This window comes from Buteo buteo, chromosome 1 (assembly GCF_964188355.1).
Source record: "Buteo buteo chromosome 1, bButBut1.hap1.1, whole genome shotgun sequence".
Lineage (NCBI taxonomy): Eukaryota > Metazoa > Chordata > Aves > Accipitriformes > Accipitridae > Buteo > Buteo buteo.
The window spans coordinates 46,648,763-46,671,295 of NC_134171.1; the positions used below are offsets into that span (position 1 = coordinate 46,648,763).

General features: G+C 36.0%; 1 protein-coding gene across 7 annotated transcripts in view; it reads right to left on the bottom strand.

Annotated features, from left to right (window-relative positions):
• RAPGEF2 (Rap guanine nucleotide exchange factor 2) overlaps window positions 1-22,533 on the bottom strand; it is a 193,435-nt gene that overhangs the window by 85,467 nt on the left and 85,435 nt on the right. For 5 of the 7 annotated variants that reach the window (XM_075029134.1, XM_075029155.1, XM_075029107.1 and 2 more), the window contains exons 5-7: window positions 9,395-9,470; window positions 6,493-6,660; window positions 3,745-3,762 (exon numbers count right to left, since the gene is read on the bottom strand). In XM_075029134.1, coding sequence (XP_074885235.1) covers window positions 3,745-3,762; window positions 6,493-6,660; window positions 9,395-9,470 — 262 coding nt within the window. The remainder of the gene's footprint in view (window positions 1-3,744; window positions 3,763-6,492; window positions 6,661-9,394; window positions 9,471-22,533) is intronic. The other 2 variants (XM_075029115.1, XM_075029144.1) reach the window with 1 other exon arrangement.

Below are 22,533 nucleotides of genomic sequence, written 5' to 3' on the forward strand. Positions count from 1 at the left end.
TAGAGACAATTTTGAGTAAAAACATATTATTTGTGCAAACGTGTGATTAAAACACCCTTGCACACCATGCTACTTCCCATTGGCAATACACCGTAAGTTTAGGTGTGTGTACAATTATGTTTTGAATGACCATTTCTCTGCTTACTTTACTTAAATTAATTTGTTTTATAACCAAGAACAGAATGAGTCCAGTTCAATTTTTATTTATTTTAAGTGAGGTGACCTTTTTGCTTTCATTTTGCATATGCCATGTAACAGAACCATATCGGCTTCATTTCTGCTTGCTCTTCACATTTTTCCTCCATCTGGGACAAAACTAAGTTAGCATCAAGTTAAAAAATTAAATCTATTTAAATAGGTTCAGCTGCCGTAACTCATACAAGCCTCTAAAGCCAAAACCTTCAAACTTTCTGCTTCCCCAAACATTTTGATGATCAAGTGTACCTGACTATGATCCCCAGTAGTTTTTCTGTGCCTTTTTCCCTTTGTAAATAAACTTGCTTAACACTTCCAAGGTCAAGGATGTTTAAACAATTGTTTTGTCCCCAGAACCTCTCCACATCCTTTATACCTCTGTATAAAGTCAAGCTTTCAGTGTGTCCACACCTCTTTGTTCTCTGCCCCTCAAATAATTTTTCCTAGACTTGGCAAATTAGCTCAGATGTTGTTCATTCCTCCTAAAAGCAGGCTGCTCCCCCCCCTCTTTTTTTGTGTGTGTGAATACTCACGATTGATTCTGTGGTTCACTTTGTTTTATTAAGTGAACTTGTATTAGAATGAAAGTGCTAGATAATACTAAAAATCATCATGAACGTTAAAAGCTACAGCTATTTACAGGCTTGAAAGATTGACAGTATTCCTTTAAACTGATTTCTTGTAGATAGGGTATCTGACAACTGTTCCTACCGATTCAAACTAAAATGACAGAAATACTGTATGTAATAAAGATGACTAAGTACACTACTATATTGGCATCAATTTACTATGTAGAATACAACATGCTAACAAGAATACATTATGGCAAGGTATATCACAATATTGTAAAGTCCACATTGTTGAGAAGCAAGCACATATGAGGTATTTCATGATCATTTGCAGTGGTCCATGGAAAGACATCCAGCAGTATGTATTTTACAAAATAAACATAAATACACATGCAAAGAAGCAATTGTATTATGCTGTTTTTTAAGTCTCATCCCAAATTATACTGGACATCTGCAACAAAGTCCTAAAATAGAATCAGCTTTTTTGAATTCTCAGCTAATATATATGCCACAAGAAAAAACTGCTTGTCATCTTGTGAACTTTCACATCACTTCAGTAGCCACACATGCTGAGTAAAGGAAAACAACTAGGCTTTCACACCAAATTCAGGCAGAAAAATTTATAATTTGTATTTTTTTAAATCCTTCCTATATGTAGAAATATAACATGCAACAGCTTTGTTGGTTTTTAAAAATATAATTTTTCAGACAAAGGAAAAGGCAAATTTGTTTCAGGAAACAGAACAATCTGGACATAAATTTTCAATCCAGGAATTTCAGACTCTCAGCAGACAACGTGAATGCAAACTGTATTAGGAAAAAAAAAGGTTACTTTGCCGATGCTTTGCACTAACTATTACTTATAAAAGAAGTTGGGGCAGGAAGCAAAGTTTCTACAATTTGCTACTAAGTGAGCAGGTTCTAATATTTTAAAATATATATGTATAAAAAAAGCTAGAAAAAAACCCTCATACTTATTTTTTCAGGGAGTCATGGCTGCAGATGAGACTTGACTCAGTGATATTAGACATGGTTTCACTTCCAGCCCTCTTCTCATTCCAATTTTCAGTTACCTCCTTCAAATAAAATCCAGAAGGACAATACTTGTCTGCCCTTAACAGATCAGCAGGATGACTGGCTCCACAGCACAGTGTGCGAGGATAAAATTGTTACATGCTTGTAACTTGGGGAAGAAGCCGGGGTTATTGATGGCTCCAGGCCCACTGCTCTTTTTCTTCCGACACCAGATAAACGGATTGTCACCTTACGTGAATCTCAAGCTGAATGGGATAAGAAAGGCTACTAAAGGCAGAGAGACCTTTTGCAGGGATTTCAGCAGCTGGCTTTAAAAAGCCCGGCTGAGGATGCACTAGCAGCAATTCTCACAGGCCTGTTAACTAATTCAAATCTGGATGGATTCTCGCAGAGTAAAAAAACCACGTACTATACTTCCTGTTCAGGGCTATTCACAGGTGTTTCAGCATTTTATTTACAGGCCTACCTGCATCTCTCTAAATATTCCCCAGTAAGCTTTGATATTTTGCCTTTAGCAAAGTAAAGACTTATGGTACAGACTAGTAAAAGCCCACATCTCTGTTTACATATCAAGTCTAAGGCACAGGAGAGACTGACTATCACAAACCAGGGAGTTATAAATTACAACTTGTAACCTCTGGGCCACTAAAGAACAGCATCTTATTTTGGACAAAGTTAATTTTTGTTTATGAACTTCTGTTAATTTACAATAAATATGTCATTCATTATATACATAATAACCAGCTCAGCAACACTCAGACTGGGCATGGTCAATTCTTCACAGATGCACTGAAGCAGCCACAAAGTTTATTGGCAGTAAGATATTACAAGAAAGTCTATCCTTTTTTAAATTCACTGCATAGGCGACTATTCTATTTTAAAGTTAATTAAAAAAAAAAATCAGCCTAAAGCAGAAGAAAAGTGATTTAGATTCTCAGGAGAAAGGGTCCAAACTCTTTTAGTCAAGTCACCCAAAACAAGGGCTTTTCACTGAAAACATTAAGTAGCCTTAAGTATACATAAACACAGAAAGAAAATCCACATTCAGAAGTTAAAATCCAATTTCTATTATTAAGTAAAGAGGTGTTAACACTAATCTAAGTTAAAGACCGTTTCTGACACATTAGAAGCACAAGCAAAAATTTTCTATCAAAAAAATCTGAACAAGGTTTTCCAGATTCAAGTAAGAACGGCTCAACCTAAACTTATCAGGATTTTTCTTCTTCCCTGTAAAAGAACAGATCCATTTTAACAAACTACAAATGGTGGCAAAAAGGATGCCATTTTATCAGTCTGATAGGACACATTCATTTTATTTCCATATATTATGAAGTTTCTATTTTCATCACCCCAGAAATCAGCAACACTTGTTCCAAAAGTAACATGCCTAAGTACGATACCCAACATCAGATGTCACTCCAAATGGTCCTTCAAGAATTAGGGTAAATTATCAGAATACTACAAAGTATTTCAAATTCCCATCGTAATTTGAAAAGCACATTATAACTCTTAGACATAGTATTTTAGTAACCATAGGTTACTGCTCTACTGACATACAGGTACTAAACAGTGACGGGGGCGCTATTTTTAAATTGAAATCATGGGGATTTTAAATCAAAATCATGTCATGGAAGAGATACCTGAGTGAAGTGTCTGTCAAACACTAAATATTTTATATATACCCTTTGCCTATTGTTCTCCATTTTCTCTAAATCACAGGACATTGAAGCAAGGAAGAAAGGTCAATCAAGCTGGGCAAGAGACATCATGCTGTCACCAAATTCCATATTTACATTAGTACTTTTATATCACAGTGAGATTGCTCAAGTATCAAAGAAAAGGCTGGGAGGCAATTTTAGTTCATAACATTGCATCAGTATTATGATACCACACTGCAAACCCACAAGTAAATTGTTAGTGGACCATACACAGTAAGTTACAATACCTGAGGTTTAGTGCATTCCTGTGAGCCAAAATGAAATGAATGCCATATAGGAGGAAAGGAAAAGATGAACATTATCAGACATGCCATAGTACATTCCACCACTATGAAGATAATGTTAAAATTATGTTAGTGAGGGTCCACCATCCCCTACAAGTTGACTTTATTGCAGAAAGCCATGCCACAACTGAGAGCACTGCATTTAATTTTTAATTCTTGAAAAGCACAGCCATGCATCTTCATTTAAGCTCTACGTTTTGCTCTATGTTTTCACAAAGATATAGAAAACTTTCTTCAGAAAATACTGTTTGAACTTTCTGAAGAAAAGTATTCAGAGACTACTGCAAATAAAGCATTAATAATTTATTAAAAAAAAAAACCAACAAACCATTCTACATGGTAACTACAAATTTAAACAAAATAAGGAAATTACATATTTTGTGAAGATTTTGAGGATGCTATCAAAGCAGCTTTATTACTTTGAATCTCATGTACCTAACACCTAAACCAGAAGACATCCACAAGGAAGAACAAACATGAAAACAAATGCATCATATTAATCCTTTTTCAATTTGAATTTAACACATTATTTACTGCAATATCTGAACATCTGCATTTTTTTTAATGCTTCTTTATGTATCCAAAATTAAGAAGTAGAACCAAAGTTGAGACCCTGACAGATGCTGACCAAAGAATGGATGGGCAACAAGCCCACAAGATATGTGCTATATGCTTTGAATTCCTATGTGTTTCAAAAAACCCCCTGCTTTCTTCAGTCAATTTCTCAAGAAATTAAGACCAAAAAAATGAGGTCAAAGGACATAAAATAAGAAGGAAGAAAAGACAATGCAGCCTTTAACATGTATGGTTAAAGCAATAGAAATAATATTGCTAGTAGAATTGAATGAGAACAATGTATACAAGATCACCAAATACTGTAAAAATAGGAGAGAATGGGCCAGCATGGAGAGTCTTGACTACATTGTAAAACTCAGTTGAGCTTACTTGACTATATATGCTTTGGGGGAAAAAAAAAACCAAAACCAAAACCAAAAAACAAAAACCAACAACAAAAAAAACCAAACAAAAACCAGTCATATGCATCATATTACACTTTTTAAAGCAACATTTGACTGTAATTATTGCAAATTTTACAGTTTATTTGGCAATCTCTTCCAACTCAATATGAAATCTCACTTGCAATGAATTTCCCAACACATACACAAAATCATTATGAACTCGCACAACAGAATGGCACACAATGGGCTTTTGCTCTTAGTACCAGTTAGGCTTACAAAAACTCATTAGGCATACCTAAAGTGAAATTTATACAACAGGCAAGGACCTACGAATGCAAATAGCACTGTGTGTGATCTAAATAATGCCCTTCTAGAGTTAGATAAAAATAACACTAGAACTGTTTGCTAAGCACAGCGTACACATCTAAGTAATACGAACAAAAGTAATTCTTCCTGCAATTCCTACAAAGTACAATACAACATATTTATTTTTTCAAAAACAGACTAGTAAAATGTTTCATCTTCAAACCAAGTGAACTGGCTCAATCTGTATTAAATTTAGAGGCAATTAAAACTGCACTGAAAATTAAACCATTAAAAGCTGTTGTATAAACAAAAACAAATTGTTGGCATAAATGTAATTATTCAACTCATGAGGAAAAGCCTGTATAATTAACAGATGTAATCAAACATCTACACTTACAGACACACACTGAATATACAGCGAACTGGCAAACAAGTCAAGGAATAAGGATAAAGAAGGAAAAATGGAAAAAATCTACAGTTGCATTGGATCAAAGACAGTATTTTAAAGACATTAAAGCTCTAATCCTACAAATTTATATGTATGTGGCTTACATTGTACAAAATTCAGCTCAATGAACTCAATAAGATTAAATATCCACAAAGTTATTTATGCCCATGCCTTTATGGTTCTAACAGATTTGGGAGCTTAAACAAATAAATGAGAGCCAAAGACAAACAGCTTTTCCAGTATTTTGCTTACAGTTGAAATCAATATCAAACAAACATATTAATCTAAAGGAGCTTTTCTCAATTTAAAAGCCATATAAAATATTTTGTAGAATAAGTTTTAATTATTAGTTTATTTTCATCTCAAGAGAAAGCCTGGAAACTTTCACCATGTAAGATTACCCCCCAAAAAAAGAAATCGAGTGGAATGACCAAATGATCTCCCTGATGACGGGCAGACTATGTAGCTCACTGAAACCCAAGTATAAGGGGCTCTTGAGGCAGACACTAGAAACAGTTAATTTGACACTTGAATTCTAGATACTAAAAAGAAATGACAGATTTAATCCAAGAATTTGGCCTACTGCAAAGCAGCACAGTCCTTCTCAGGCAACAACTGTTATCATATACGTGAATGAGTGCTTCACTAACTGACCTTTTAACACCGTACACTAAACTATTTGTACTGTAACTTAATATCAAAAGGAAATCAGAACATAGTTTCTTTCACAATTTCAAATAATGACTAGAACATTAAGAAATAATACATGACATTCACAGTCATAAGAAACATGCTTTCAACTCTGAACTAAGATGCAAGCTGCACACATGTTCATATACTGATGGAGCCGTATTTTAAGCAGAAACCTCCCATCAGAAGCATGCTTCTTTTAAGATACCACAAAGTTTAGCCATTTTGTTTTCTTTTCAATAATTTTCCTGTTTATGTTTTTGTGAACCACAAATACAGACAGCTTACCGTATGGTAACCTCTAGGTAGAGGTGGCTTCCCCACAGGATAAGGGTCAACAGTATCAATAATTGTTTGTCGCTCCCCTTTTTGGTTGATTTTCCTAAATCTTCTTCGAGATTGCCTATGAGAAGCTTGACGCTGAAAATACTCCTCATTTTCATCCATGTAATCAACCTACAAAAGATGCAAGAAAGTGTCATTTCCAACAAGAAATAAAAATGTTTCTCCTTATTAGAAACACGACAAATCCTATTTTCAAAGCTGACTGGTGTTTTTTGAATCCCCTGTATTTTCAGCACTATGAGTGAAGCCACTACTCAAAAAAAACCCCAAACAAACAAACAAAAAAAATCAACACTGGTATGAACAGCATCACTGAATATGACCACTTCCCAAAAATGACAGAAGGAAAAATTCTCCCTTCCTCCCCCACTTCTTACTCTTCCACAAATACAAACGTTTCACTACTCAATACATTGCAAAAAGAAAACTGGTATGAGGGAGCACTTGGTAGTTTTCCTACTGACCTCTGTTTGTCACTTGGAATCCTCCCTAACCAACCTATGGCAAAGGTTTTGGTCTTCAATAGGCAGCACTGGTTTTATTGTATACTTCCAATATTTTGAGGGCATAAGGAAGGATTTCTAATAGACTGGATTTACATAAAAACAAATCACTTCAAAACAACAACAGGAAGAATAAAAAATACCTATTAGGTATATCCTAATATAAAATAAGTCTTCTCAGTTTCAGAGTCTTCAGAGTAATAGTCCTAAATTACTACACAACAGGATACTGCAATGAAAATATTTGAACTAGGAAATCTGGTTTTCCTGAAAGAGAACAATCTTTTTACAGTAATTTGGCTGAAAATCAACATCTTTTCTGTGTTCACCCTACTAATTGAAACCTTACTCGACACTAACAGGGAAATGAGGAAAAAAAAAACCCAAACAGCTTTCAGCACTAGCTCTGTATGGGGATTCAGTTAACTCCTCCTTCTATTCAATTCCACCACCCAGGGATAAACAGTATTTCTGAAGACATAGAGAACAGCTTATGAGGCACCTTGCAAGGTTCCTCCATATTTTTCAACAAGGAAAAGAAGTATTAGACAAAACACTCCTACGAATTTGCAGCATATCTGTGTCAGAAGTGTCACATACTTGTCAGCTCACGTCACTAAATACAACTTTCAGTGTACTAATAACAAGGGGATGAGCACACTTCATGGGTCCCCAGGAAGAGCTGGTAATGCTTACCCCCTTACCACCAAGTATCTATTTCACGTCTGATAGTCACGCTCACACCCTACACCTCTCCCGCTTCTCCTCCCCACAGAGTGACCCCATCCAGCCCTGAGACTGAAAGTTACTGAGCCCGACAGACTCTGGGGATGGGATTCTTACTATTCAAGGTACAGTTATTCCTTTGAACAGCTGGATTGAAGTTAAGTGTTCAACTTCAGCTTTCCCAAAACTCTAGAGGTTGGTTTTTTTGGACGAAGGCAACACGTATGGGAGTATCTGCCCCTGACCCAACATTATCCATCAGTCCAGAAGATCTTGTTGTTTAGTCATCTCCTTCCCCTATGCTTATCTTTATATCACTCTCCCTTTTAACTTACCAAGGAATGCACGAGAGACAGCCATCCGCACAGCTACCACCAACTAAATTGTATACTTCTAGAGACCAAATCCAGGACAATAAACTGTTTCCCAAACTTGTGGTCAGATATGAGTTACACAAAGCAGTCAGACAAATCAGGGGGCCAATATAGGGGTAAATGGGGAGGCATAAGGGGTCGCTGTTGAGGAGCTGCTCCTTTTACCAAGTAAAGTTACAGAGAGCTTTAGTTAGGGACAGCAAAAAAGCAATTGGCATTTCTCACATATGCCTCTGTGTCTCCTACTACACTGCATTAGCTTCCTAAGATGATTTTCTTATTTAGAATTGGAAGAGGGAGATATATCATCAAACATCCGACACAACAAGCTACCGTTACATAATCATCTTTATCTGAAATCACAAAGAGCTTAAAACCCACAAAAGCATGCCTACTTTTGCATGAAGGTAAGTTTAAAAGCTACTTTTTTTACCAATCAACTTTAAACAAGTAACTTAATCTCTTCTACAAGACTTAAGCTATACCACATTTTCCTGAGCTTCTGCAAGTTTTACAGAAACTGTCACTTTTTAGGAAAAAAATGTTTAGTGTCACAGCCTATATTTGAACTATCATCTACATATGGCTTAGATAATTGTCATGCCTGTATTATGAACTGATTGCTATCTCAGTGATAGAGGAAAAGAAAACATTTAGCCTGCTGACTGTGCATTTGTTCAGATGATGCACCCTGAAGTGGCAACTAAAAACTTCTGAGCCTGCGAACCCTCAGAAATGATACTGTTCTGCCACTGGACTACAGCAGATACTGCTAACAAAATAACCTTCACCCAGAAAAATTGGTAGAATTTTATAATGTTCAAGCTCCTTCTTAAAACCTCAGAGAGCTGAGAATAAATTTTAATTCAATCAAACATTCATTATTAAGCTAACCTGAGATTAATACTAAAGCATCTATGCTTACCTATAAGAATAAAGCAGCTTTAAAAACAAAACAAAAAATCCCAAAACCCCAAACTGTTCTGCTATTCTGCTAGCATGAGAAAACTTTAGTTTTACAAGAAATCTGCAAAAGTAAATGTAACAACAATATAAAAGATGCCTTTATTATTCAAACAATGCAAGTATGTGTGCAAAGAATGGCAAGAAAGTTACGTGTGACATCTTAGATTTATAAAAAGATCACATGCAAAACAGAAAACTTCGAGTTTTATTGGAAGTTGAAATGTTACCAAAGTTGGTCTGTAAAATTTGAAAGCAACTGAATGAAAATATTCTTACCACAATCATTTCAGATGGCTCTAAAACAATGCATTCACAGCCACGCCTGAAGCTTCCTGCAGAACGCTTGCCAAAACTGAAGAACAAAAATACTTCAATCAGAACAAAAATCAGAGCTATAACACAATTCAAAAGCATATTTACATCTTCTCCAGATACTGTAAAGCATAGAAAAAAGCGTACATACCTCTGCACAGTACGAGTTTCACACATATGTCCTTCGACAAGTAACTGCTACCCAAGCACAGCAAAGAGCTGTGTATTTTGTATTTACACAGTTTATCAAGACTATTTGCTAAATAATTCTATTAACACTAAAACAAGCGTCAATCAAGTGCTGCCTACTGAAGATGCATGGTTGATTCTGAACTACATTACAGAGTTTGATCTAGTATCTTCTGACATTACAGTATTAAGTTACCTAAGCTATCTGCATTTCTATGAAGAAAGCTAACTAGCATACCAAGGAAAGAATGAACAGGCTGATCGACTTCCATTAGCTCTTTTTCTTAAAATAAATTAACAAAATAAGGATGCTGAACCTAAGAGTATTCCCAAATTGAACAGATGAGGACAAAAGAGGTTTTTGCCTTTCATGACACATTCCCAACTTAGTGCAATAATTAAGCATGATACTATTTTGCTTCCTATAGGATAAAATAGGAAGTTATTTTAGTTTCAGTTTCTCAAGTGCTCTGCCTGTATTAAATGAATGTGTGTCTCTGCAGGCTTAACTGCAAAGTATCCTCAAAATGCAGTGGTAAAGGTGGAGTGCAGAGAACCAGTACATAATTCAGTGAAATACAAGACCTTTATGGTTAAATCCTTAATCATACGCCATCAGAATGGAAGAAAAGACAACCAGTTAAAGTTTGTTTCTGGGGTGTGTGCTTCCCCCTCCAGGTAGTTCATATTTAAGCCTGTCAGGTCAATGTCAGACCTTTCCCATCCAGAGAAGAAGGCCGGACAGCTGACAAAATGGCTGGAACTTCAGGATCCCTCTTGTAGCCTGCTGTAACAAGCCTGCCCTAAAATCTGCCAAAAGCCAAGTAACTAGCCTTTCCCTTTCTTCAACCTGGTACTGTGCAACAGGCACAGGAAACCTTCCTATCTGAAGTTCACAGGGCAACAACTATTTTATAAAAAACAAACCAGACTCAATAGAATTGTGAAATCTGAATTTTAACCAATCCTGTAATGCGCAGTCACAGTGACACACTTAAGGTACGATGTTTGTGAAAAGTAGCTTTTTTAAGGTTTATTTCATAACAAGCAAACTGAAGAAGTTCCTATACCATTCAGAAAAGTATATCTAGCCAGTTTATATCTCTTTGTCTGTCCCACCTGGCGATTAGAACAATTTAACTCGCTACCCCAAAGGCTAATCTCTTGACAACAGCACGTTTATAGCTCAAAAAGAAGGCAGTCAGATATTGAAAAGAAATGCCAGCTGTGCTTATTCATCAAAATAATAATCGCATTTAATGGTACATGGGACTTCTACAATAGAAAAAATTTTCCAGGATACTAAGCCTCTTGAAAAGAAACATTCAATAAAGAAGTCTCTCAACAAAATGCTTATTTTCCTAGAGGCAAACACATGCTTCTTCCTATAGTCCAGCAACAAAACAGAGGGTGCTTTACTCTACAATGCCATCTTGAATTTTATACAATTTCAACTATTACAGAATACGAAGCCACTAGCTTGATTCATTAGACTGTTGCAAAAGTGAGAAACTTATTTTCTTGGTCATTAACATGATCCATACACACAGTTTTTCCTTTAAAAAAGAGAAGGAAGGGGAAAGGAGAAAGTAAATCAACTCATTGATTGAAAAACAACAATGCAAAAATGGTGATTATCAAGTCAACTTATTTAATATTCTGATTGAAAACAAACACAGAAATATTCCCTCTCCTCTTGCAGATCCTTGTCCCCCTCTTTGTAACCATTGGTTTACATCTAGAATACATTATTGCTGTATTTTTTGCCAGCCTATTTTCTAGCCTTACAGCAAGCACTGATTTCAACAGAAAATGCATATACACCTTTCCACTCCACCATTTCTTCTTCCTCTATTGCTGTCTCTAAGTATCAACTTTAAACTTCTGCCCGTTGTTAATCACTGCTGACATCCAAAAGTTTCAAGCCTTAGCAAACACAGTAAAAAAAAAAAAAAAAAAAAAGCTGTGTTTTGGATGTGCTTTTCTATTCTTGAGTAACTTGTTTGGATTTTACCTTTCAGCACAAGGGAACAGTAGTCAACATATTAAGTCAGAAGGCATGCATTGAATTACTGTAAAGAAAATTCTTGATTTCTGTTTCCAGTAACACACTGGTTCTTGCAGCAAATAACCACATCATTGCTGTACTGCTCAGATTCCTATGACAGCACAGAATTTATCAGAGCAGACAGCACATCACACGTATATATTATCTTTGACCAAAGATCACAAGGCACTTCAGGCTGCAAACAAACTCTGTAATCTTTGTGAAGTATTGTAGGTGAGAAGACAAGTAAATCAAGGCAGAAGAAAGTTAAATGACCTTTCAAGTGTTGCCTTTCTCTTCTCAGATATGCCATGCCAGGTAAAACTCCTGACTTCCAATCTGCTGCTGAAAATTCATCACCAGCAAGGAATTCATGTAACCAGTGAAAACTGGGAAACTCTTATGACTGTCCACTATGTCCGGGCACTTCAGAAGTGTCCAACTCCGACTGTGGTAGAACATCCATCACAGTATTACATACTATCTGTTGCAGAACCACACTCCAATACCTACACACAGTCACACAAATACCTGTTAACATGCAACTTTGAGAAACAACTGGGATCTTAGTGCATCGCCAATCCCACTGTTTCAATTCAGAACACTGATATCCAAGTCAATAAGTTTTATCAGAAATAATTTGTCAGAGCTTCACACGAGCAAAAAGCAAAGACCAACAAAAAAGGACTTCAGTGACACTCTTCTCTACCTGAAATCTCTGGCTGTAGTAACCAGGGAGGGGAAGCCACCAAACTTGATTTAATTGAAAACAAGTTATTTAAAACATTAGTAAGCAATAAAAAGAAGCAAATACCCAACATATAATACAGTCTGTTCACTGAGCTGATCAAGAAGCCCAAGCTGTAAACCCTTTTATAAAATACCAGGAGAAGAACTTCATACAAGGGACCACAAGCTGGCATGCAAGCTGGCTTGAGGGATGCTAGGTATAGCACAGAAACAGTAGCGGCAAATAAAGTTTCAGTGGAAGGGCTGACAGATTATCTTCATAATACCAGCTCTATTCAGTAACTTTTGCTAGACACTGTTCTTTCCAAATTTTGATGCCAGACTTCCCATAGAAAGTGAGTTTGACTACCCAGATTTATCACAAAATACATGGTCTACGTGAACACTAGCTAGCTAAAGTAAAATGTAGAGAGCCTTTATTAGCAGGTTTCAGTGGACTGGATTTGACAAATTTATTCCTTCCCTTACTGTAGTGTGAAATAAGCCTGTGGATATATGACTTCGTTATGGAGCTTAAGGTCAAAACACATTTTTGTTTTTAAAATGCAGTCGAGTATTTCACATAATATACACTTCACATTTGGTTGTATCATATCATTCCTTAATAATTTCAATCAAAATTGTCTTGATACATAAAGAGAAAAATCTTCTCTTCCTACCTAACCCTTATTAATTTCAACTCCTAAAAATAGCTCATTTGCAACTATTAAGTCAGTGATACATCTGAGAAAAATCCCAGCTTTGCAACTATTTTCTCCAGATCTGTGACGTGCATGAGAGAATTTCACCAAAGGAAGCTAAGGGAGTTTAAAGTTATCTTCGCAATGGTAGCTGTCAATATGGGATGCAGAGATTGTAACAGTAATTTAGACAGCCAGAAGTCTGCCTGGTTAGGCTATTGCTTCCTCACCTAAATTCCCCAAAGAACCTTGTTTTGCAGCAGCTTTTCCAACACTTTTTTCCCTGCTACCACGTAAGTCCTGACTTGAGGTTCCTTGAGTATTAAACTTCACAGATGCTCTCCTCAGCACCTGTCCTAGAGGCAATTTCATTTCTCAAGTCCTTCTCTATCAGAGTTACTTTTACTCCCCCAAAAAGTACTGAATGCATGATGTGGACATAAATCTACTTTTTAAAAAAAACTTAAAGATACACAAAACAATTTCATTTGCAGGAATCCACTTTACAGTAGCAATTCTGAAAATGGATGATAAAAAAAAAAAAGTTGACTCTTAGAAGGTTAGATATTGTCCCCAAGCAACCGCTCCCTAACTATACTATTCCCCGAAGCAATTGACAAAAGTCCAGTTTCCCACTTTACTATTCAAAAGCATTATTTCCAAATAAATTTGTTAGTACTAAAAAAACCCTTTTGCTCACTGTATGTGTATTAAAAGCAGGTATTTTAATCCATACAAGTAATTTACAACTTCGTTTCCGTTCTAAGGCATTCTAAAATTGAGTTTACACTGACTGTAGATGACAGTTCCTTTCTCCCTAAATGTACCGTACCACATACCTATCTCATAACTTGTTACACTCAAAACACAGTTAGATAAAGAACAGATGTATTGCAATTTACAACATGCTAGTTAATAGAAGACTAGTTTTAAGTGAAAGCTAAGGGTTTCCATGTTTCCCAAATTTACTCTTTCAGTTCTCATTAAAAAAACCTTTACAATTATAAACCTACAATTAGTGCAAATATGTCAGTGGCTAACAAACAGCAAAATAAGAATAATTTAAGACCACTGTCTGCCTTTATTCCCCTTCATATTTATTAGATTTGCTAATAAAACAAAACAACAAAGTACCTCAATTAAATGAAACACCTAAAGCTACAAGCAACACATTAGTTTTTATTGGCACTTACACACAGAGACAGCCAGAAACTTCCAGGTATTGAGGGTGACTTGTTCTGTCCTTTCTATTATCATCATGACACTGGAGGACAACACAGTTTTCTCCAGACGTGACCCATCCATTTCCCCAGGTCCCCAGACATACTTGTACACGCGCACACAGATGCTCTTTTCAAAGCTTGCAGCAGAGACGGCCGCTACTGAAGAGGGAGCGTTTCCCTATCAGCATTCAGCCCGGGGCCTCCACATTCCTGTTTTCACCTCAGCCCAGCTCCCAAATGGAAAGTTATTTCCCAGCACTGGAATGTAAACGTATTTATCAAAAGTGATGCAGAATCTGAAGAAAACTCCACTGACAATGAACACCAAGGAAAGGTTTTTCAATAAGAAGCCCTTTTCTTCCCTCCTCTTAAAGATCAGAGATCACTCACACAAAACCTAGTTTCACTAGTGACAGCTGTTTTTCAAAAAAGACATACAAAAATTTAGGTTTTCCCCATAATGTAATCTTAAGCTTTATTTCTTTTGATATTCATGACCTTGCATTAGCTTAAAGTAATACTTAATTCACATATAAATTACAAGTCTTAGTAAAACTACATGTAAGTCTCTACAAAGAAAGCTCCACAAAATACGGTCATCTATATGATGCACATTCTACAGCACATTCAGCAAAATTCTGTTATAGTTTTATGTATTTCTAAATGCAGTATTTGGAACAAAGCTGCTGGTTTAGAATAAAGTCTATTTAATTAGCATTTCCTCTACGTCAAAAAGCATATTGCATTTAGACATGTTCTAATGCAAGGAAAAATACAAATGAACACATTTTCTTGTTTCTCAAGTTCTTACAATTTTCTATGGTACATTCATGCAAGGAAATAAACTCCATATATATTTTGCTTTTAAAAAAAGTCTACAATATATTAAAAGTAGAAATGTAATGCATATGTATTGCAATGATTTATGCCAAAATTCTAGAAATCAATATTCAAAATCTTTCTTTGTTCTGAAGTTTTCAAATGGGAAGTACAATGGGCTTAAGATCACTGCTGTGCAGCATTTGCCAGTGAGGGACATCTAAATATACATGGAGATTAAAGTAAATATTTTCCCTCTCTCACTTCCCTGAAACCAGTCCTCTTCTCTTTGAGACCGTACCTGAATAAATCTGTAAGCACAAGGCTACGCCTAGTTGAGTTCAGTTTCTCAAGCTTTCGACACATTCATGATAAAACCAGATCTTAAGTTACATAAACCCAATAATTCCAAACTCTTTTTGTGAAAATTACATTTACTCAATTGACATCTACATTTAGGAGAATCACAGAAAACTACCGAAGTGAAATATAGAGGTATTGCATTAATCGTATTTAGAATTTGAAGTTATGTAAGCCAAAGAGTCTTCATTTGCTTTTGGGTAGCACCCACCCTGCAAATGCCATTACTACCATTACTATTTATGTTCAAGTGCTCTCTACTGTGTTTCCCATCTTCCCTCTACCCTCCACTTCCCAAACTCCGAGTCAGAGGAGCTACCGTTCCTCCGGACGTGGCATTTGCTGCACGTCCCGCCTGCTTCCTCATACCAGCGCCATGACCTCAGCCGTGACCAGCAGCTGCCTTCCATCACCGCATCAATTATTCTCTGATGATACAGAAGCAAACATGAGCAGAACATCCAGTCTCTGACACATCCCAAAGTCCAGTCTTGAGGTAATAATCAGCATTTAACTTGTAACAACACCAAAATGCGTTAGATTTAGTTCTAAAGCAAACCAGTCACACTGAATTCCTGAATTAAGTATTACAGAGCAGTATTTAGTAGATGTCTAGATGGAAAAAAAACGGGGACTATTTTCTACCTGCTGCTTCAGGAGATAGTAAGGGATTCAGTCAAGTTCATCCTCCTGTATCTTTTTTTACCAAAACCCACCGTGTTTCATTTCAGTACATCCAGATTAGAATCGAAAACACCAGTCCCTCTTAATGGCTCATTCTGACCAAGCTAGGTTTAGCTGGGTTCCACATGAATGTGCTGTGAAACCCAGACTGTTCCTCCACCCAACTTGCCCTTGCGAGGGATGAAAAATCCTAAAGTCACAATTTAGAAGTGTGTACACACGCACAAGCCATCCCTAGGGGAACGCTGGAGTGTTCTGACGAAAACTAAATTTGGCATGGCCATTTTCTGACCCCTCAGAAAAAAAGACAGAGCCCTTCATGCATGCAGAGCAGCTCTAACAGCAGCCCTCCGCCGGGGATGATGCAGGGGGGGGAAGGTAGCAGCGGGTTTCCCCACGCTTAAAGCTGCACACAGGAAACTCCGAAAGCAAGGGTTTGTCAGCTAAAGGACAGAGGGTCACTATCAGATAATTTGATCTTCTGTATAATATAGGCTGACTTCTCCGATTCTCATTTGAATTAGAGCCTGTCTCTTAGAAAAAATAAGCAAATATGCAAGTGAAGCCCAAGCTGCTTTTGACTTGTGCTAAATATTATTTTTAAATAAAATGTGGTGGTCATCAGCATATCAAAATAATCAATAGATTCTTTTTTTTTCTTTTAACTTATTTAATTCTCACAATGTTACTATATCTACAGCTTTTTTTTTAATTTTTTTTTAAGCAAGATTAAATAGCTGCTTTACAGAAATACTTTTCAGTTGAAAGAAAAATTGAGATGCTGGCAAGTGGAATATGAGTTGAAGAGGTATTCGTGGAGCTGTCACTGTTTGCAAATCCTGGAGACATGAGCTCACTACATACCATGGATAAGGATGATTAGACTTATCCAGTGTCATATGATAGCTTAGATGTTTACAGTCTCAGATACAACAGCTCATGTGTCAGGGAAGGGACTCGCAACAGCACAGCTAAGTACATGTCACTTAATAATACCTGGAGGTGGGGGGGGAGGAAAGGGGAGGGCAGGTGTTTCACAAGTGAAAAAAAAAAAAGCCTCAAACATCAATGCAGCTCCTTGCTTGACCTGGAGCCCAAAACTACTCGCTGCCTGTGAGGGAAGAGGGATCATGGTGCCAAGGGCAATAACCCCGGTGCTGCAGCAGGAGGGTGTCAAGTCAGGAAGAACCCGGCAAGCCAGACAGAGAATGCCTGACAACTAACCGGTCCGTGTGAAGGACACTAAAATTATAGGATAAGCACGTTTAATAGTATATTAATGCTTTAAATAATTTCTGCTAAAAATGTGTGAAAGTTAATTTGAACTCCAGCTGAAAGTTTTAGTAAACTTCTTCAGTATTTTGAATATGTTTAGTTAGCATCCTTAGAGATGACAGACTATAGTACTTTATCTACGTAACACTCATAGGGATTTCTTTATTTCTTATGCAAATACAACCCAGATCAGAGGTTGCATTAATCTGGTAATTTATAGCTGACTACTGAAAGCACTTCAAAAGAAGTTCCGGAAAACCCACAGTGAATACTTTGAAATTAGCTAGATCGGAGGTTTGCTTCCAGAGAAAGTCCCTTCAGTCAAGCCCTAAAACATATGCCTTATGGTCTTCACACAGTTTTTCTTTTAGTACAGACTACTGTTTTGAGAAGTGTGGTTAATTTTAGAATTTTACCTAGTTACAAGGCTGAGTATGGTAGCGAGTTTGACTGGTTTATGAAAAAAAAAGTGAGTAAAGTTTCAAATTTGTTGCTTTTCACTTTAGCTTTTTATAATGTTACTTTAAAACTAAAGTTAAGCTAAAAATGGTTAAAAACCCAATCTGAAAAAGTGCTGTAAAGAATAACAAAGTCTTTTGCAAATTTACTGCAAATGACGGTAGATGCTCAGGGCCTTTATAGCAGCAGGTGAACTTGAATACTTTTCAGACAAGAATACGACTTACAGTTCTTTATGACCCTTTCATATACACTAAACAATAGAAATGCATTTATGAGATTTTCCTGTGAAATTCAAGATCTGTATTTATAAACTATATACACAAATATACAGATAAACAAAACTGGAAAGTAGCAATAACAAAATTTGTCTTGTTGCAGCAGCTCAGCTTTGCAGCATCTCTAGTATGGAAAGCTAGAAGGCAGGTACCTCATCAGAACAGCTGACAGAAAAGATCTTTATTTGGAAAAGAAATTTTTCCTTATTTTATTTTTAAATTAGAAGTTCTCGTATTATTTTATCTTGGAAAACATTCAAAGATGAAGGCTTTTTTTTCCTTAACTTTTTTAATTATTATTCTTTTTTTAAAAAAAAAAGTATTTTAATAAATGATTTGAATAAAGACAGCTTTGCTTATGCTTCATCCTAATGACATCTGTGTTGCCATGGATATTACTGTGACATCACAAGATCTACATAATGGTCTCAAAGAATGAGAAGTAGTAGGAAAACATTACTTAAGAGGCAAGACCTTGTCTGAACAGTTTGGGTTATTAACATTCATGAAATTCATTAATACAGAGGAGTATTTTTCCAACCTCATACAAAGTCTTTAGAAGTTAGATCCTAAATGAAGACAGTTTTTTTACCTTGAAAAATATATAGTAAGCTTTTTAAGTTCCTCTACAGACTTTCATAATTAAGGTATTGGAAACTATCATCGTTTTAAAAAACTAAAAACAAAACAAAAAAAATTAATAACTTGACACGTCATCTAGGTTTTTAGTAGTAAAGTAGGACCATACATATTGACGTTTTCCACCCCCACTTGTATGCCTAACTCATTCAATACAACCAATTCATTCACATGGAGGGCTAAACACATGACCTCAATAACTAGTTTCCATAAATCTTATTAGTGCACTACAGACGTATTCAAGATATCTTTGTAATAAGTGCCCTATAACTGTAAATGAATAAGCAAACTAAAACAGTGAAGTAATAGCAATAATTTTGTTTTAGCTATTTAGATTATAATTTGAAAATAAATTAGCCCTCACTTTACATGTTATACTATGCCTAGTGTCCCTGGATTTATTTTTCAGAAACATTCAAAAATTTGAGGTAACCTGAAAGAAAACTCTCAGATATTTTACTCTTCTACAGTATGGAATAACATTTTGTTAAAAACACTATTTGTAGGAGAATTATAGTAGCAGAATCATGCTAATGGTCAAAAAAAAATATTTTTGATTCCTTCAACCTTTCTACAGTCCTACAAATACGTAAGTAAGTAAAAGTCATTATTTTACCTTAGCAAGATTGCCCTTCAGCAAAGATAAGTCTGTAGAAGTTTAGATCACCTGAGTTCCACATGAGACAAAGAAAAGGCTCTTCCCCACATATACCCCAAACCTAAATGCCAGAACAGTCATCCCATAACACATTTATATTGGACTTCCCGCAAGAATTTTCTTGGATATTTCGTAAAAAAAAAAATTTTAAAAAAAATGTATATATATATATAAAAACCAAAAAAGACTAAGTCTTGCACTTGTAAGCACAGGATAGACTTTAAGGTACCTCTTGACTTTTCTGTAGAGTACACAAATTTTGGTGAGCATGATCATCCACTCTGTATATTCTTCTAACTATAATCGTTCAGAGGTAATAAATCATCTTCAATTTCAGATAGAAATAGACCTCTCTGTCTAGTTAATGTTGCTCCCTAGGCTGTGAAAACTTCACCACCCTGCTGAAAATGGTCTTTTCCCCAGTGTATCATACCTAGACCAGCATCGTCACCTCGCTCTGCAGCGCACCCCATCCCCTCCCTCCACATGGGTATACTTCTCCCTCTTTGGTATTCTTTATGCTATTTTTGCACATACTTAATTTTGTTGTTATTTTGGGGTAAGCAATGACCAGATAACTTCTGAGTTCGTTACACTTATAAAACTTGCTCAGAGACACTGACAGCATGTAAAAAACCCACAGTCTTCCTCTTTCCCTCTGCAGGAATCTCAGAATGCAGTTTCCAGGTAACCGAGGAGTTTTCTGGTATTTTGCAGGTTTGTACTAAAACTCAAAACCTTAAATACTAATAAATTGAATCGGAAGGAACCTTAAGTCAGAAGGAAGAGACTGCAGAACAGGTTACCTCACCAGCTGCAATATCAATTGTGAAAAAGCAACAGATTTTTTCTGATAGGTATCTTTCATTAGCAATATAAGCAGTGGTGAATACCCAGGTATAAGAGATCTCACATTTAACTTTGAAATAACCATGTACTTTATCACATAGAGAATTTACCCCTCCTTAACCTCTCAGAAAAAGCCCTCCATTTTTTCCATATCTCCATTTGTATGCGAGTAATTTATTATCATTTCAGATAGCAGCTTTTTAATACTAAAATCAAGCCTGAAATTTTACAAAGAAGATCCCAGTATAAGTGAGAACTGTTGAAATTAAATTAATATCACATAATTATAACGTACGAAAGAGCAATAAAAGCAAAAGCAAAGATGAACAATGTTTCCAAGATTGATTAGAAGTTCTCAATTACTTCAAATTGTGACATGCCCCATTAGAAACCCTAATGCTGGGATTACAAAGGTGTCTCTAACCAACGAGACACAAAATAAGCTAAAGAGAAGAGTCAGCAATAAAAAACATTCTGTTTCAAGGTCAGCTTTCACTGCAGCACACTTTAGAAACCAACTAAGCAGCACCAAAATTTTTCAACAATGAGAATATGTCAACATCTTCAGGAAAAACAAGTTTTCAGTGGAATGAATGTTTTTCCCGTCCATCCTAGAGAGCATTCTAAAACATTCCCAGGAAAAAAAAACAACAACCAACAAACCACAATTTCAGCACATTTTGCAACACTAAATAGCCATAATTTTAACCCCAATTTTCTAACATTTAAAAAACGGGGTGTGAGAGTTGGTATCATTCATAGATGTCAAAGATTGTATTTCCTTTATCAGCTACCTCCAAGGATTTTCTCCTTTCCTCTGCTTTCTTTCTGCTAAAAGATTATGCCCCATGAATCTAGTCTGTTAAACCGCTCTGCTTAATTTTAATTTTTTTCCTTAAGGTCCTTTTCAGTTACTTTGAGCTATTAAGATACATTCATGCTTACACAGAAAAATTCTACTATCCATGCTGCCTCAGATTTTGTTTTTCCTTAGCATTGGCTATATCCCATACTCATATCACACTGAAAAATTTTGATTATACTTATTCCATATAGCAAGTGCAAAAATAACTTAAATTAGTTCACAAGTGGGACTCTCCATAAAAGCAGTGGTTACGATTTATAATGTTACATACTTTGTTTCTATGCTCCATATCACAAATTCCTAAGCATAACTTTATCATTAAAATAGATACATTCAACTTTTTAGTATTTTTACACAATTGTGGTTTCAATGGGGAAGATAAACACCATTGACCTGAATAAAGCACAACGTAAGAAAAGCCTACTTCAATATTTTTTTAATTTTTTTTTTAATGTAGCAACAGTGGCAGGAAATGCCATCTTGACTTAGCTTACAATTACTGCATATGAAACAATGAAAAAATGGACCAGAACAAGGATTCTTGAATCTACAGGCTCTACACCATCAATTAATGGTATCTCTCCTACAGAAAGCGTATTAAGTTGTTTTGAACATTCCACCAATGCACCTGATCATCAGCAGGTGATCCAGACCATCTCAAGTCCATCACCAGGTCTTTCATATGGAAAGAGACAGAAGTCTGTAGCTCTAGGACATACACCTAGAAAATAGTACAAGGCTTGCATTTGTGAGGTCTTCTGAAGTTGGCTTTTCTCCTACCATAAGCATTTCCATCGCTGAAAACCTCCCCCACCTTAAGAGGAATCAAAAATAATCAGGCTCACTTAAAAGTTATTCAGGTCATTTGACACTTTCTGCTTTGTTGTTACTTTCTCATCTCCTCATTACAAACTTGGAAGAGAGCCTGGTAGCACTAGGCCCACTACGCTAGATTTCTATTTTTATTTTCAAAAGATTCCAGAGTAATAGATTAAGTCCCTTAACATTTTAGCAGCTGTGCAAGAACAAAATTCCAGTAGCGTTGAAATAATTGTTTTGACAGGAACAACGCCAGACACCACCCAATCTCATCATTTAGGAACTGTGTCTTCTTCTATTTCCCAACACCTCAGATACTGGCAGCACACTTGGAAGACAACCAATTTCAAAACTCAATGAACTCTTAAATTATGCAACACAACAGGAGATGGGTGGGATAAAGCAAAATGTACGTAATACCAAACTCATTTAGCTGTAAAAATCATTTTAAGTATTCATATTTAAAAACCCTGTACACCAATTTCTGCAAACAATAAGGACAGTTTCAG